General features: G+C 45.8%; 1 protein-coding gene across 1 annotated transcript in view; it reads left to right on the top strand.

The window, feature by feature from the left end:
• The window catches only part of SLC4A11 (solute carrier family 4 member 11), a 51681-nt gene that overhangs the window by 10874 nt on the left and 24926 nt on the right, over positions 1 to 15881 (top strand). Inside the window, 7 exon segments of the mRNA XM_015823039.1 lie at positions 2127 to 2250; positions 4010 to 4216; positions 6102 to 6228; positions 9414 to 9539; positions 12532 to 12645; positions 13329 to 13461; positions 15045 to 15118. Coding sequence (XP_015678525.1) covers positions 2127 to 2250; positions 4010 to 4216; positions 6102 to 6228; positions 9414 to 9539; positions 12532 to 12645; positions 13329 to 13461; positions 15045 to 15118 — 905 coding nt within the window.

The raw sequence follows: 15881 nt of genomic DNA, 5'->3' as shown, positions 1-15881 counted from the left end.
TCTTAGCCATTGCCAGGTCTTGTTATTATCTGCTTTCCCAGCTATTTTTTTAATGTACTAGCCATGTAGTGCTTTGTCTTCCCATGCCTCTATTCTGTTCTTCATTTGGTCTTTCTTGTAGGACAGTTTGGTCTCTCCAGTAGTTAGTAAACCTTCCTGATATACTAATTTCAGTGCATCTTTATCTCTGTCCTTCAGATATTCTTCCAAAGCCATTTTTTCTTCTTCAACTATCTGATGTACTTGCAGCATTCCACGCCCATCTATTTGCCTTGGTAGATAAAGTCTGTCAATGTCACTTCGTGGATGAAGGGCATGATTCATTGTCATTATTTTTCTGGTCTTCCTATCCGTTGCTTTTAGTTCTGCTTGAGTCCAGTCCACTATTATTATTATTATTATTTGTGAAAAACGATCACAAGTCACTTTTTTCAGTGCCATTACAGCTTTGAACGGTCCCTAAACAAACTGTTGTAAGTGGAGGATGACCCGTAATGCGGGGGGTCTCTTGGATTTGGCGTGACACAATCACCCACTGTAAATCTGGAATATTCATATCTTATTGGAGGCCTTAAGTGACCTGAAAACCCATCATCCACCCCCAAGCCCTTGCTGTCTACTGAAGCTGGCAACAGCGGAGATGTCATAGCCGGGCTGGAAAAATAAAATTACATTAAGGATGAAATCCAAGGTCCTGACAAGGCTTTATGAGAGGCGTCTGAAGTGCGAAGTGAAGTTCTCACATTTGTCAGAAGTAAAAAAAAATTTTAAAAAATAAAACTTGACGGCGGAGCTGTCCATTACAAAACGAGAGCAGATGGAAACTGGGCTTTCAGCCCCCCAAAATGAAGGCAATCCAACACTCTGGATTGGGCCAGGGAAAGAGGTGAAAATTTGTACCCTGAATTGACTATAAACAGCTCCAAAGATACATGTGAGTGGCTGAAATTCTTTCATAATTGGTTTTTTAGGTTTTTTTGACGACTTAATCCCTTATCAAAAGTTCTTGGATGTTGGCATGGCTAAGTGGTTCCTGTCTGGACAGCGGGCAGAAGGATGACATTCAATTTTCACCCAATCCAGCTTGGGTTTTAGAGGGATTGAAAAAGAGACATTTCTGGAGAAATTCAGGATCCAGGGAAGCAAATATGGCCCTAGGCCAGAGGTAGGCCTAGGCCACTTTATGACTGGTAGACTTCAACTCCCAGAATTCCTGAGCCAGCATGGCTGGCTCAGGAATTCTGGGAGTTGAAGTCCACAGGTCATAAAGCAGTCGTGGTTCCCTACCTCTGACCTAGACCAGAAGTAGGCAACCACCTCCTCCTCCTCCTCCTCCTCCTCCTCCTCCTCCCTTCTTCCTCCCTTCCAACACGGATGATGTTACCTAGTTGGGTGATGAAGCATCTTCAAGAAAACTACCAAGCTCAGAGAACACCAAGGACCCCCACAGTCGTTGTCGCCGTCCCCCTCTTCCTCCTCCTCCTAAACCCCACTTCCCTCTAGCACTGATGATGTTACCTAGTTGAGTCATGAAATGTCTGCAAGAGAACAGCCAAGCTCAGAGAGCAGTCAGGACCCCATGTTTGTACACAGAAACCCACAGAGACGAGAGAAACCAACTGTCATCTCTGTTGACCTTCCTCTTAATTTTTGTCAAGGGGGGCTAATGGGTCACTTCCTCATGATCCTTCTAAGAAATCAGCGTGTGCTGCATGAGGGGTACATTTTCTGTGCAAATTAGGAGGGTCTTCCACAGTCAGCTCCCTGTTCACTGGCCCATCGTGGAAACGAGGGCTAACCTTATCCCAAAGATGCTTTTTCAGGAGGCCACTGGACTTCCTTTGTTTTTCTTTGAAGACCTCCAAGAAGATTCTTCGGCTCTTAAGAAGCCGAAGAAGCTTCTTGGGCGAGAAGCGAAACGCCTTCAAGTCTTCAAAGAAAAAACCAAGTCCAGTTGCCTCCTGAAAAAGCACCTTGGGGACAACTGTGTCCTGCATGACGGAGAATCTCCATAGAAGGTCTAACCCTCATCTCTTCCTTCCGAGCCAACGTCCTTCCCAGAAGGCGACCCCAACCATCTCCTCGCTCTCCGACCCCGCTGAAATCACCCTATCTTGTTTTGACAGTTGCACTATAAAATCCCTCCAGCGCCGTCACGTCTGCATCAGCCGCCTTGAGAGACCCCAGAACTGGGGGGAGAATTCCTGTGAAGTGAGATTCGTGATTTTGGTGCTCGCGCCTCCAAAAATGGTACGTTTGCTTTCCTCCTGGGCTTGTGGGAGTTGCCTGGGTGCCACTTCCAGGCCAAATTCCTCCTGTTTCAAGTGTGGGTGAAAGAGCTTCGTGTGGGGAAATATCACCTTGCTCTGTTAAAGTGTCTGTGTCACTCTTCGGCCCACAGTGATGACCTAACAACACAGAGGTCTGCAAACTCCGCAACTTTAAGACTAATAATAATAATAATAATAATAATAATAATAATAATAATAATAATAATAATAATAATAATAATAATAAAGTTGGAAGGGACCTTGGAGGTCATCTAGTCCAACCCCCTGCTCAGGCAGGAAACCCTATACCATTTTAGACAAATGGCTGTCCAGTCTCTTCTTAAAAACTTCCAGTGTTGGAGAAGGGAGGGAGGAAGGAAGGAAGGAAGGAAGGATAACAGAATAACAGAGTTGGAAGGGACCTTGGAGGTCATCTAGTCCAACCCCCTGCTCAGGCAGGAAACCCTACACCATTTCGGACAAATGGCTGTCCAGTCTCTTAAAAACTTCCAGTGTTGGAGAAGGGAGGGAGGGAGGAAGGAAGGAAGGAAGGATAACAGAATAACAGTTGGAAGGTCATCTAGTCCAACCCCCTGCTCAGGCAAGAAACCCTACACCATTTCGGACAAATGGCTGTCCAGTCTCTTCTTAAAAACTTCCAGTGTTGGAGCATTCACCGCTTCTGGAGGCAGGTTGTTCCACAGGTTAATTGTTCTCACTGTCAGGAAGTTTCTCCTTAGTTCTAGTCTTGCTTCTCTCCTTGATTCGTTTCCACCCGTTGCTTCTTGTCCTGCCTTCAGGACTTCGACTCCCAGAATTCCATCTGGGACTTGATGTCTACCTGTTTTAAACTGACCGAGTTTGAGAAATACTAGAAGAGATTGGAACAGCCATTTGTTCAGAAAGGCTTTGGGCTCCTTCATGGATAGAGGGGTGGACTAGAAGACCTCCAAGATCCCTTCCAACTCTTATTATTTTATATTCTGTAATCTAAAGCACATTTTTGGAGATCTTATTTGAAGAAGGGTTGCAGAAATTGGGTACGGCTAGTCTAGGGAAAAGAAGGGACTAGGGGTGACATGATAGCAGTCTTCCAATCTTTGAGGGGCTGCCACGAAGAAGACGAGGGGGTCATCTTACTCTCCAAAGCACCGGAAGGCAGGACAAGAAACAATAGATGGAAACTAATCAAGGAGAGAAGCAACCTGGAATTAAGGAGAAATTTCCTGACTGTGAGAACTATCTGAAGTTTGTGGATGCTCCATCACTGGAGGCTTTGAAGAAGAAACTGGAGAGCCATTTGTCTGAAATGGTATAGAGTCTCCTACTTGAACGGGGGGTTGGACTGGATGACCTCCAAGGTCCCTTCTATGTTCTAGGCTGCACAGCTTCCACCAAGCCCACCAAGGTCCTTTGAAGGATCTGCCATCCTCTGGGCCAGCTGTTTTTCTTAAACCCACGACAAAGAAGGAAGGAGATGGAGATGTCATAAAACATCATGTAGATCAGGGATCCTCAACCATGGCGACTTTAAGACTCGTGGACTTCAACTCCCAGAATTCTTGAGCCAGCCACGCTGAGGGGAAAGGGAGAGGTTTCCAAGCTGAGCCACGCCGTCTGAGGAATTCTGGGAGTTGAAGTCCACAAGTCTTAAAGTCACCATGGTTGAGGACCCCTGATGTAGATGTTCGCCTTCTTCATTAACATCTCTTTTGCTTTCCTTGTTTTTGCTTCTTCAGAAAAGTACCAAAACAGCCACCGAAGTGGGCCGGACATTTGCCACCATGTTTTCGGACATCACCTTCCGGCAGAAACTTCTGGAAACCAAAACCGAAGAAGAATTCAAAGAAGCTTTGGTCCACCAGCGACACCTGCTGATGGTGGTCAACCAGAGGCCCTCGGCCATGACTGAGGACCACAGAGCCCATGGTCCCAAGCCTCTGAAGGTACAGGAGGATAAGGGAAGCTGGTGCCGTGCCTCAGGTCCTCGAAATGCGGCCGTGGTCCCTTAGAAGGGTGGCAGGTGTTTTCCTAAGACAGGGGTAGGCCACCTTGGCTCTTTTATGACTGGTGGACTTCAACTCCCAGAATTCCTGAGCCAGCCATGCTGAGGGGAAAGGGAGAGGTTTCCAAGCTGAGCCATGCTGCCTCAGGAATTCTGGGAGTTGAAGTCCACGAGTCATAAAGGGATCATAGTTCCCTATGCTGCCTCAGGAATTCTGGGAATTGAAGTCCACGAGTAATAAAAGAGCCGTGGTTGCCTACCCCTGTCCTCCAAGAGGTTCTGCGGGTAGTCCTCATCTTACGACCGCAGCGGAGCCCAAAATACTCCATCGCTAAGCAAGATGGTGGTTAAGCGAGTCACAGTTCTTAAGCGAATCCTTGCAGTTGTTAAGTTAGTAACATGGTCGTTAAGCGGATTTGGCTCCCCCCCCCATTGACTTTGCTAGTCAGGAGGTCACCAAAGGGGATTACGTGGCCCTGTGACGCTGCAACCGTTATAAGTATGAGTCAATTGTCAAGCGTCTGAACTTCGATCAAATAACCCTGGGGATGCTGCAAGGGTGATAACGTGTGAAAAACGGCCGTAAGTCAGATTTTTTTTTTAGTGCCGCTGCAACTTCTCCTGGTCACTAAATGAGTGCTTGTAAGTCAAGGGCTACCTGTGCGTGTTTAATTTTTAGGGTCCGCTCCATAACCTCACCTGGAGGAATAGGTGGGTTGAAAGAGACCCCCAGAGACAGAGGGGTGAGCAGCCGGCCAGCAAACGGCAGAAAGCAAAATTAATTTTGTGGACTCCTTGGTGCTCTCTGACTTTGATGGTTTTCTCCTGGATGTTTCATTACCAAACTAGATAACGTTATCAGTGCTCCTCCTCCTTCTCTCCACAAACCCCACTCCTTTGTAGCATTGATGATGTTACCTAGTTGGGTCATGAAATGTCTGCAAGAAAACCACTAAGTTCAGAGAGCACCAAGGACCCCATAGTCGTCGTCGTCGTCGTCCTCCTCCTCCTCCTCCTCCTCCTCCTCCACAAACCCACTCCTTTGTAGCACTGATGATGTTACCTAGTTGGGTCATGAAATGTCTGCAAGAAAATCACAAAGTTAAGATAGCACGAAGGACCCCACAGTCGTCGTCGTCGTCGTCGTCCTCCTCCTCCTCCTCCTCCTCCTCCTCCTCCTCTCCACAAACCCTACTCCTTTGTAGCACTGATGATGTTACCTAGTTGGGCTATGAAACGTCTGCAAGAAAATCAAGCTCAGAGAGCAACAAGGTTCCCACAGTCGCCCTCCTCCTCCTCCTCCACTAGTCCTCAAATCCTTCTCCCTTCTAGCACTGATGATGTTATCTAGTTTGGTAATAAAATGTCTGTAAGAAAATCACCAAGCTCAGAGAGCATCCTCCTCCTCCTCCTCCCTCCTCCTTCCTCCTCTCGCCTGTCCACAACTCTTTCCCCTTTCTAGCACCAGTGACATTACCTAGTTGGGTCATGAAACGTCTGCAAGAAAACTACCAAGCTCCGAGGGCACCCAGAACCTCCCCCCCCCAGTTCAACCTCGAGCTTCAAATATCCCCCTCCTAAAATTAACTCCCCCCCCTCACATTGACGGTGCTTTTTGATGGCTTTGCGTGCGGCAAGGCCATCTTTGGCCTTTTGCGGTGCATCTTGAGACCCGACGCCGTTTTGGAGGACACCCCCCCCCCGTTTCTCTGGCCGTCTGGCCTCCCGTGTGCCCCGTCATCATTTCTTTTGAATTCCCGTCCGCCCGCGGGCTGTCCCGCCGGCCTGGCGGAGGCCTGCGCGCTCCCTCGCCTCCAACAATAGAGGAGCATACTTGAACCGAGATGACATTTCCTTCCTCCCTTCAGCTGCACGAGTTCTTCAACGTTGGCAAGGGGATTTTTGATGACATTGCTAGAAGGTTTCCAGTCTACGCTCTGGACTACACTGACGGTAGGTGAGCTGCTGTTTATGGGGGGGGGGGGGAAGATTTGTGCCGTGTCCTGTTTACCAGTTTGTCTGACAACTCGGCCTTGTCGAAAGGAAAATTTCATCGCTTTCGAGTCTTCAGCCAAAAGGGGATGCCCTCTGACCACCTCAAGGGTTGCCCACGTGTGCCAAGAGGTTTACGTGGGGCGGCAAAACACGGTATTATAATCCCGCACCCAATAGTATTATCTCATGATCAGAGTCACACGTTTTAAATATGGTTTGAGAGGTCTTTGGTGTTCCCTGAGCTTGGTTGCTTTTTGCAGATGTTTTATTACCAAACTAGGTGACATTATCAGGTGCACTGAAGACCTGCATCAAACCCCACTCCCTTCTAGCACTGATGCTGTTACCTAGGTTGATAATGAAACGTCTGCAAGAAAACCACCCAGCTCAGAGAGCACCAGGGACCGCACAGTTCTACTCCTCCCTCCTCCTCCTCCTTCTCCCTCTCCCTCTCCTTTCTCCTCCTCCTCCTCCTCCTCCTCCCCCTTCCTCCTCCTCCTCCTCTTCTTCTTCTTCTTCTTCTTCTTCTTCTTCTTCTTCTTCTTCTTCTTCTTCTTCTTCTTCTTCTTCTTCTTCTTCTTCTTCTTCTTCTTCTTCTTCTTCTTCTTCTTCTTCTTCTTCTTCTCCTCCTTCTCCTTCTTCTTCTCCTCCTCCTTCTCCCTCTTCCTCTTCCTCTTCCTCTTCCTCTCCTTTCTCCTCCTCTTCCTTTCCCTTCCACTTCCTCCTCCTCCTCCCCTTTCCATTTCCTCCTCCTCTTTTCTTCTTCCTCCTCCTCTACCCTCACTTCCTTCTAGCACTGATGATGTTACCTAATTGGGTCATGAAATGTCTGCAAGAAAACCACCGAGCTCAGAGAGCAGCAAGGACCCCACAGTTCTTCTCCTCCTCCTCCTCCCCCTCCCCCCCACAAACCACATTCCCTTCTAGCACTGCTTTTGTTTTATTTTATATATTTTATTTTATTCTCTGTTTTGAAAGTTTATATGGCCGGAACTCACGGTGACTCTGGGCAGCTTACAAAAATAAAACCACCTTACAAAATCCAATAATTGAGCCCAAAATGTCCATCGCTAAGCGAGACAGCTGCTAAGTGGGTTTTGCCCCACTTTATGACCTTTCTTGCCATCGTCGTTAAGTGAATCACTGCACTTGTTAAGTTAGCAACACAGTTGTTAAGTGAATCTGCCTTCCCCCGTTGACTTTGCTTGTCGCAAAGGTCGCAAAAAGGGGATCGCCTGACCCTGGGACGCTGCGACCCTCATAAATACGAGTCAGTTGCCAAGCCTCTGAATTTTGATCGCGTGACCACGGGGATGCTGTAACGGTCGTAATCGTGAAAATCCGTCCTAAGTCACTTTTTTCAGTGCCGTTGTAACTTGAAACGGTCACTAAATGCACTGTTGTATGTTTTGGATTACCTATATGCTGTGGGTAATCAAGATTCAATTAAATGACAGAGTTCTACGTGACATCTGTTTCCCCTCCCCTCACAAAGAGAAAATGTTGGATAATTCCCTGATTCAGGAATCATTTTAAATTTTTAAACCCATCAGTGAAAATCTGTAATTTCTTTAGACTGTCTTAAAATACAATCAGGTGGAAAATGTGCTTATTTCGATAATGAGAATGAAATGAAATGAAAGGCAACCAAAGCTATGCTTGGTAACATATTATTATAAAACTACAACACTAACAGTAAAAAAAAACCAATACCTTATGTGCTAAAAGGGAACGCTAAAGGTCACAAAGAGGATGTGAAAACGGGTAAACATTTAAAAAATAAAATTAAAGAGACATTCTTCATAAGTTTATTCATGCCAGGTTCCCTTAATTATTTGTATGGAAATGTTAATTGCTGCCAGACAATTAACCATCCCTTGTGGAAGAGGAGAAAATTAAGAGGAAAGCTTTCATTATGGATTGTAACATGTGGGAAGGAAGAGGGAGGGAGAGAGGGAGGAAGGAAGGAAAGAGAAAGAAAGAAAGAAAGAAAGAAAGAAAGAAAGAAAGAAAGAAAGAAAGAAAGAAAGAAAGAAAGAAAGAAAAGAAAGGGAAAGAAAAAAGGGAAAGGTAAAGAAAAAAGGGATAGAGGAAGGAAGCAGGAGGGAGAGGAAGGAAAGAAGAATAAGGGAAGGAGGGAGGGAAAGAACAAAAGGAACAAATGAAGGGAGAGGGAGGGAGGAAGGAAGGAAGGAAGAATAGAGAGAAGGGAGGAAAGAGGAAGGAAGAATAGAGAAGGGAGGAAAGAGGAAGGAAGAATAGAGAAGGGAGGAAAGAGGAAGGAAGGAAGAATAGAGAGAAGGGAGGAAAGGGAGAGGAAGGAAGAATAGAGAGAAGGGAGGAAGAATAGAGCGAAGGGAGGAAAGAGAAAGGAAGGAAGAATAGAGAGAAGGGAGGAAAGGGAGAGGAAGGAAGGAAGAATAGAGAGAAGGGAGGAAAGGGAGAGGAAGGAAGGAAGAATAGAGAGAAGGGAGGAAGAATAGAGAAGGGAGGAAAGAGGAAGGAAGAATAGAGAAGGGAGGAAAGAGGAAGGAAGGAAGAATAGAGAGAAGGGAGGAAGAATACAGAGAAGGGAGGAAAGAGGAAGGAAGAATAGAGAAGGGAGGAAAGAGGAAGGAAGGAAGAATAGAGAGAAGGGAGGAAGAATACAGAGAAGGGAGGAAAGAGGAAGGAGGAATAGAGAAGGGAGGAAAGAGGAAGGAAGGAAGAATAGAGAAGGGAGGAAGAATACAGAGAAGGGAGGAAAGAGAAAGGGAGGAAGAATAGAGAAGGGAGGAAAGGGAGAGGAAGGAAGAATAGAGAGAAGGAAGGAAAGAGAAGAAGGAAGGAAGAATAGAGAGAAGGGAGGAAAGGGAGAGGAAGGAAGGAAAAATAGAGAAGGGAGGAAAGGGAGAGGGAAGGAAGAAAGAATAGAGAGAAGGGCAGAAAGGGAGGGAGGAAAAGAAAAATAGGAAGAAAGGAAAGAAGAAGATGGGGGGGGGACAAAGAAAGGAAAGGATGGAGGGAAGGAAGGAAGGAAGCCCCCAATAGCCTTGGTGCTCTTGTGAGTTAAACTACAGTTCCCAGAATTCCCTAGGGCGCACACCTGGTTCATTTCCACGTTTTTAATCCGCTATTTGGGCTTTTTTTCTTTTTTCTTTTAGGCATTATCGGCAACAACAAAGCGATAGGGAAATACATCACCACCATGATCTTCCTCTATTTTGCCTGCCTCCTGCCAACCATCGCTTTCGGGTCCCTGAATGACGAGAACACCGAGGGGGTCATAGGTGAGTGGCCCTTCCCGTGTTTACGTTGGAAGGGGGGGGTCTGAGTAGTGGGCAGATCCTGCTTGAGCGTCTCTCTAGTGGATAGAATCAAGATCAGGTGAACTGTTAGTACCACTTTACAAGGCTTTGGTAAGGCCACATCCAGTTTTGGTCACCACGCTGTAAAAAAGATGCTGAGACTCTAGAAAGAGTACAGAGAAGAGCAACAAAGATGATCAGGGGACTGGAGGGTAAAGCATATAAGGAACGGTTGCTGGAATTGGGAATGTATAGTTTAACGAAGAGAAGGATGAGGGGGGATGGGATAGCAGTGTTCCAGTATGTCAGGGGCTGCCCCAAAGAAGAGGGAGTCAAGCTATTCTCCAAAGCACCTGAGGGCAGGACAAGAAGCAACGGATGGAAACTAATCAAGGAGAGAAGCAACCTAGAACTAAGGAGAAACTTCCTGACAGTTAGAACAATTAACCAGTGGAACCACCTGCCTCCAGAAGCGGTGAATGCTCCAACATTGGAAGTTTTTAAGAAGAGACTGGACAGCCATTTGTCTGAAATGGTGTAGGGTTTCCTGCCTGAGCAGGGGGTTGGATTAGATGACCTCCAAGGTCCCTTCCAATTTTATTGTTGTTGTTGTTGTTATTATTATTACTATTATTATTATTATTATTAAAGGGCAGGTAGTCCCCCGATTCACGACCTCCGTTAATTTCTGTCACTAAGCAAGACATTTGGTGAAGTGAGTTTTGCCCTACTGCCTATGACCTCCTTGGATGAATAAGGAAGCGTTTGGGACATCCCTGTGTGTTTTAATTATTTGCAGAATTGGGACATCCCTGTGTGTTTTAATTATTTGCAGAATTTACTTTGTATTTTTTTAAAAAAAAAACCCCTGATTAAAACGTCGGCGTGCAGCATTGAGCAGAATAGGAACTCCCTTGCACTTAAGGATGTTTTTTTTTAAAAAAAAAAAAGTTCATTAAGGCTAGAGACGGCTCTAAAAATAAATAAGAGGCGGTAGGAAGGATTTTTTATTTTTTTATTTTTAAAAAGAAAAGCTTAAAAACAGTCTTCTCGGCCCAAAGAAAAACAAAAACCTTTGTTGGAATCAGACCAGGAAATCTTAGCTTTATTTATCCGCATGTCTCCTTGGACCCAAAGTCCAGGAAATTCCATGTTTCTGATTTCCAAGGTTATAAAAGATAAGAACAACGTATCTTGCTGAGCTATAAGTTCAGAATTGTGCTCAGACACACACACACACAGAGAGAGAGAGAGAGAGAGAGAGAGAGAGAGCTTCCTAAAAAATCTACAGGAGTCTAAAGTTAATAATAATAATAATAATAATTTTAGTAGTAGTAGTAGTAGTAGTAAATTTGGAAGGGACCTTGGAGGTCATCTAGTCCAACCCCCTGCTCAGGCAGGAAACCCTATACCATTTCGGACAAATGATGGTCCAATTTCTTGTTTAAAGCCTCCAGTGTTGGAGCATTCACAACTTCTGGTGGCAAGCTGTTCCTCTAATTAATTGTTCTGACTGTCAGGAAAACAAGAAATGAAGAAGCTTCTTGGATGATAAGTGAAACATCTTTACAATAGAATAGAATAGAATAAGAATAAGAATAGGAAAGAATAAGAATAAGAATAGGAAAGAATAAGAATAATAGAATAGAATAAGAATAGAATAGAATAGAATAGAATAGAATAGAATAACAATAGAATAGAATAGAATAGAAATAAGAATTAGAATAGAATAAGACTTAGAATAGAATAGAATAGAATAAGAATAGAATAAGAATTAGAATAGAATAGAATAGAATAGGAATAGAATAACAATAGAATAGAATAGAATAGAATTAGCATAGAATAGAAAATAGAATAGAATAGAATAGAAATAAGAATTAGAGTAGAATAGAATAGAACCCAGTCCAACTCCCGTTGAATTCCTTGACCCTTATCTAACTCCCAGCAGGTGCTCACCATTACAGATAGACCTCAACTTACAACCATTCATTTAGTGACGGTTCAAAGTTAACAATGGTACTGAAAAAAAGGGACTTATGACCGTTTTTCACTCTTGGGACCGTCGCAGCATCCCCAGACACTTGGCCACTGATTCATATTTGTGCTGGTTGCAGTGTCCGGGAGGGTGGGGGTGTCCCGCGATCCCTTTCTGTGACTTTCTGACAAGCAGAGTCAATAGGGGAAGCCGGATTCACTTAACAACCGTGTTACTAACTTAACAACTGCAGTGATCCACTTAACAATTGTGGCCAGAAAAGTGGCAGAACGGGCAAAACTCACTTCACCGCTGTCTCGCTTAGAAACAGAAATTTGGGGTACATGGTAGTCGTACGTTGAGGACTAGCTATAGTTGAAAAGATTTCCTGCCCACAGCTTTTTAGCAATAAATCAGTTTAATTGGACCTCTGGATGTGGACCTGGTTTTTTTTTCCCTGTCTGATAATGCTGCGATTTAAGGCAGGCGTCAACGCTGCTCACATCGGATGTTTTTGCTTTGTCAACAGATGGAGATGCAACCCTTTTCTTCTTATGTTTTACTCTTAGAGTTAAGAGTTAGAGTTAGATGATGCTGGGGGGGAGGAGGAATGTGCATGAGAGTTGAGCCAGACATAACAATACTGGACCTAGTGTGTGAACCAAGGTTATTGAAATAAGAGATGATAAGGATTGGCGGGCTGGAGAACTGGAGGGAAGGCCTGCATTTCAAGCTAATTGGAGAATGTGGTTTATGACTGTTAATTGGAGGAGGGAATTGTGCTTTGATGCTATGTCCTCAGGGGAGGGGAATTCAGTTTTTGGCTTCGATTGTGTTAGTGACGCTGTGCTTCTCAAATAAAGATTATTTAAGGTAAACAATGCCTCAAAGTTCTTTCGAAGAGTTTCATCTGTCGGAACCAGGACATTAAGCCAAAAACAGGTTGACTTCAGCCAATCCCTGCTTTGTTTCCCCAGTGTTGTCTTTTTTTATTTCCAGATGTGCAAAAGTCGATTGTGGGTCAGTGCATCGGTGGCCTGCTTTACGCGCTCTTCGCCGGCCAGCCGCTAGTGGTGCTTTTAACCACGGCTCCTTTGGCACTGTATATCAACGGTGAGTTCATCCTTGCCACTTTTCTGGGTTCTCTGCGCTTCGGGGTTCCCACAAGCGATAGGCTTTGGAGTGCCGCCGACGGGCTCAACATGCTGCCTGCCGCACGGTCCTCGTCCCTCCTGCCCACCCCTTTGATCAGCATCCCCCTTCGATGTTCAGACTGCTTTGTCCCAAAGGTGCTTTTTCAAGAGGCAACTGGACTTCCTTTGTTTTATTTTGAAGACATTTCCCTTCTCATCCACAAGAAGCTTCTTCAGCTCTGACTGGATGGTGGGGAAGGGAAGGATTTATACTCCTTGCAGACAGCCGAGCTGGCTTTCATGCCTAAGGCAGGACTAGAACTCTCCACCTCCTGGTGATTGGCCCAAAATCATCCAACTGGCTTTCATGCCTAAGGCAGAACTAGAACTCACCATCTCCTGGTGATTGGCCCAAAGTCACTCAGCGGACGTTCATAACTTATGCGGGACTAGAACTCACGACCTTTTGGTGATTTGCCCCAAATCACCCATCTAGCTTGTAGTCTAAGGCAGGACTAGAACTCATGGCCTCCGGGTGATTGGCCCTAAATCACCCAACTAGCTTGCAGGTCTAAGGCAGGACTAGAACTCACGGTCTCCTAGTCTCTAGCCTAACGCTTTCATCAGCAGTCTAAACTGGCTCTCTTTCTTTCTTGCTTCCAGTGATCAAAGGAATCTGTTACGACTACAATTTGGATTTCCGCGCGTTTTACGCTTGGGTCGGTCTCTGGAACAGCTTTTTCCTCGTGCTGTACTCTCTCTTCAACTTCAGCCTTGTCATGAAGCTCTTTAAAAGGTAAGACACGCATGTTGGTTGTTGCTGTTAGTGCCACCCGTGTCACAATCGCGACTCCGGGAAGCTTGGAAATTTTGAAATTGGTGCAGAATTAGAATATAAAACCTAGGCCAGGGGTGGGGAACCTTGGCCCTTTTATGACCCGTGGACTTCAGCTCCCAGAATTCCTGAGCCAGCATGGCTCAGCTTGGAAACCTCTCCCTTTCCCCTCAGCATGGCTGGCTCAGGAATTCTGGGAGTTGAAGTCCATGAGTCATAAAAGAGCCAAGGTTACCTACCCCTGCGAGCAAACCCCATTTGCCATGCTGAGGGGAAAGGGAGAGGTTTCCAAGCTGAGCCATGCTGGCTGAGGAATTCTGGGAGTTGAAGTCCACAAGTCATAAAGCGGCCTAGACCTAGGCCAGGGGGAGGCAACCTTGGCTCTTTTATGACTCGTGGACTTCAACTCCCAGAATTCCTGAGCCAGCCACGCTGAGGGGAAAGGGAAAAGTTTCCAAGCTGAGCCATCCTGGCTCAGGAATTCTGGGAGTTGAAATCCACGAATCATAAAAGAGCCAAGGTTGCCTACCCGTGACCTAGGTCTAGGCCGCTTTATGACTCATGGACTTCAACTCCCAGAATTCCTGAGCCAGCCATGCTGAGGGGAAAGGGAGAGTTTCCAAGCTGAGCCATGCTGGCTCAGGAATTCTGGGAGTTGAAGTCCACGAGTCATAAAAGAGCCAAGGTTGCCTACACTTGGTTTAGCCCCACAGATAGCAGTTTAGAAACCGAACTTGTTTAAGCTAGAGGTCACCAACCTTTTCATTCTGGCGGCCCGGAGGGAAAGGGAGCAGCTGGGAAATTTGTGGCCGCGTGCACATGCCTGTGTGAACAGGGCCAACTACACCCACACGGGGCTAGCAGCCCCGTTTGCACATGTGCGTAGGCGCTAGCCGCCGGCGCTAGCACCCGCATGCAGGTGCAAACGGGTCTGTGGGAGATGAGTGCGCCCATGCCTGTCCCACGGCCCAGTGGCAATAGGCCACGGCCCGGTAGTGGGCCCACAGCCCATAAGTTGGGGACCCCTGGTTTAAGCAACAGAACACAGGCAGTCCTCGACTTAACGACAGTTTGTTTAGTATCATTCAAAGATTCAACGGCACTGGAAAAAGGTGACTTAGGACCATCTTTCACACTCATGACCATCGCAGCATTCCCCCATTGTCACATGATCAAAATTCAGATGCTTGGCAACTGGTTCGCACTTAATGACGGCCGCAGGGCCACGCGATCCCCTTTTGCGACCTTCTGACGAGCAAAGTCAGCGAGGAAGCCCAACCCACTTCACAGCCCTGTGACTAAGTTAGCGACTGCAGCCATTCACTTAACAGTTAACCTATTCCGTTAACTGTCTTGCTTAGCAGCGGAATTTTTGGGGGGCTCCCTCGTGGCTGTAACTTGAGGACTACCTGCCCATCCCCGGTTAAAAGATGCTTCAAAACACTTTGAGGTCTTTCACTCCTAGAAAATACTCGGTGTCCTTTCTTGGCCTTTTTTGGTTGACGGTCTTCTTCTGTTGTGTGTGTGTGTGTGTGTTTTTGTAGGTCCACTGAGGAAATCATTGCCCTTTTTATTTCCATCACCTTCGTCCTCGATGCCCTTAAAGGAATCACAAAAGGTAAATCTGATGGAAAAATGTTCATCTGGCTGCATTCATTGTTCTTCATACAGAGCAGGCTGTTCTGCAGAAAACAATGTGGCCTGTGCTTGGTTATAAGACTCTTTCAACAGTCAACAGCAAATTTTGCTTTCAGGTTAGACTTAGCCCCCCCACACCCCAAAGTTGCAATTACAGGTAATCCTCTATTTACAACAGTTCCTTTAATAGTAGTAGTAACTGTAATAGTAGCAACTGTGAGAAGGATCTTGGAGTCCTAGTGGACAATCACTTAAATAGGAGCCAGCCGTGTGCTGCAGCTGCCAAAAAAAGACAACACAGTGCTGGGCTGCATTAACAGAGGGATAGAATCAAGATCATGTGAACGGTTAGTACCACTTTACAAGGCCTTGGTAAGGCCACACGTGGAATACAGCATCCGGGTTTGGTCGCCATGATGTAAAAAAGACGTTGAGACTCTAGAAAGAGTACACAGAAGAGCAACAAAGATGATCAGGGAACTGGAGGCTAAAACGTATAAGGAACAGTGGCTGGAATTGGGGATGTCCAGTTTAATGAAGATTGATTTGATTTATTTGATTTATTATATTTATACCCCGCCCTTCTCCCGGAGGACTCAGGGCGGCTTACAGCCAGTTTAAAAACAGTTTGATACAAATACAAAATACAAAATTTAAGAGAATAATTAAAAATAAATATTTAAATAGGCCGCTTCTACTAAAATTTAGTTAAAACCAATTTAAAATACCCCTAGGCCAGTCCT

This window comes from Protobothrops mucrosquamatus, unplaced genomic scaffold (assembly GCF_001527695.2).
Source record: "Protobothrops mucrosquamatus isolate PMUCROS unplaced genomic scaffold, P.Mucros_1.0 scaffold1752, whole genome shotgun sequence".
Taxonomy (NCBI): domain Eukaryota; kingdom Metazoa; phylum Chordata; class Lepidosauria; order Squamata; family Viperidae; genus Protobothrops; species Protobothrops mucrosquamatus.
Note: the sequence above shows the minus strand (reverse complement) of the source record. Positions and strands in the feature narration are given on the sequence as shown.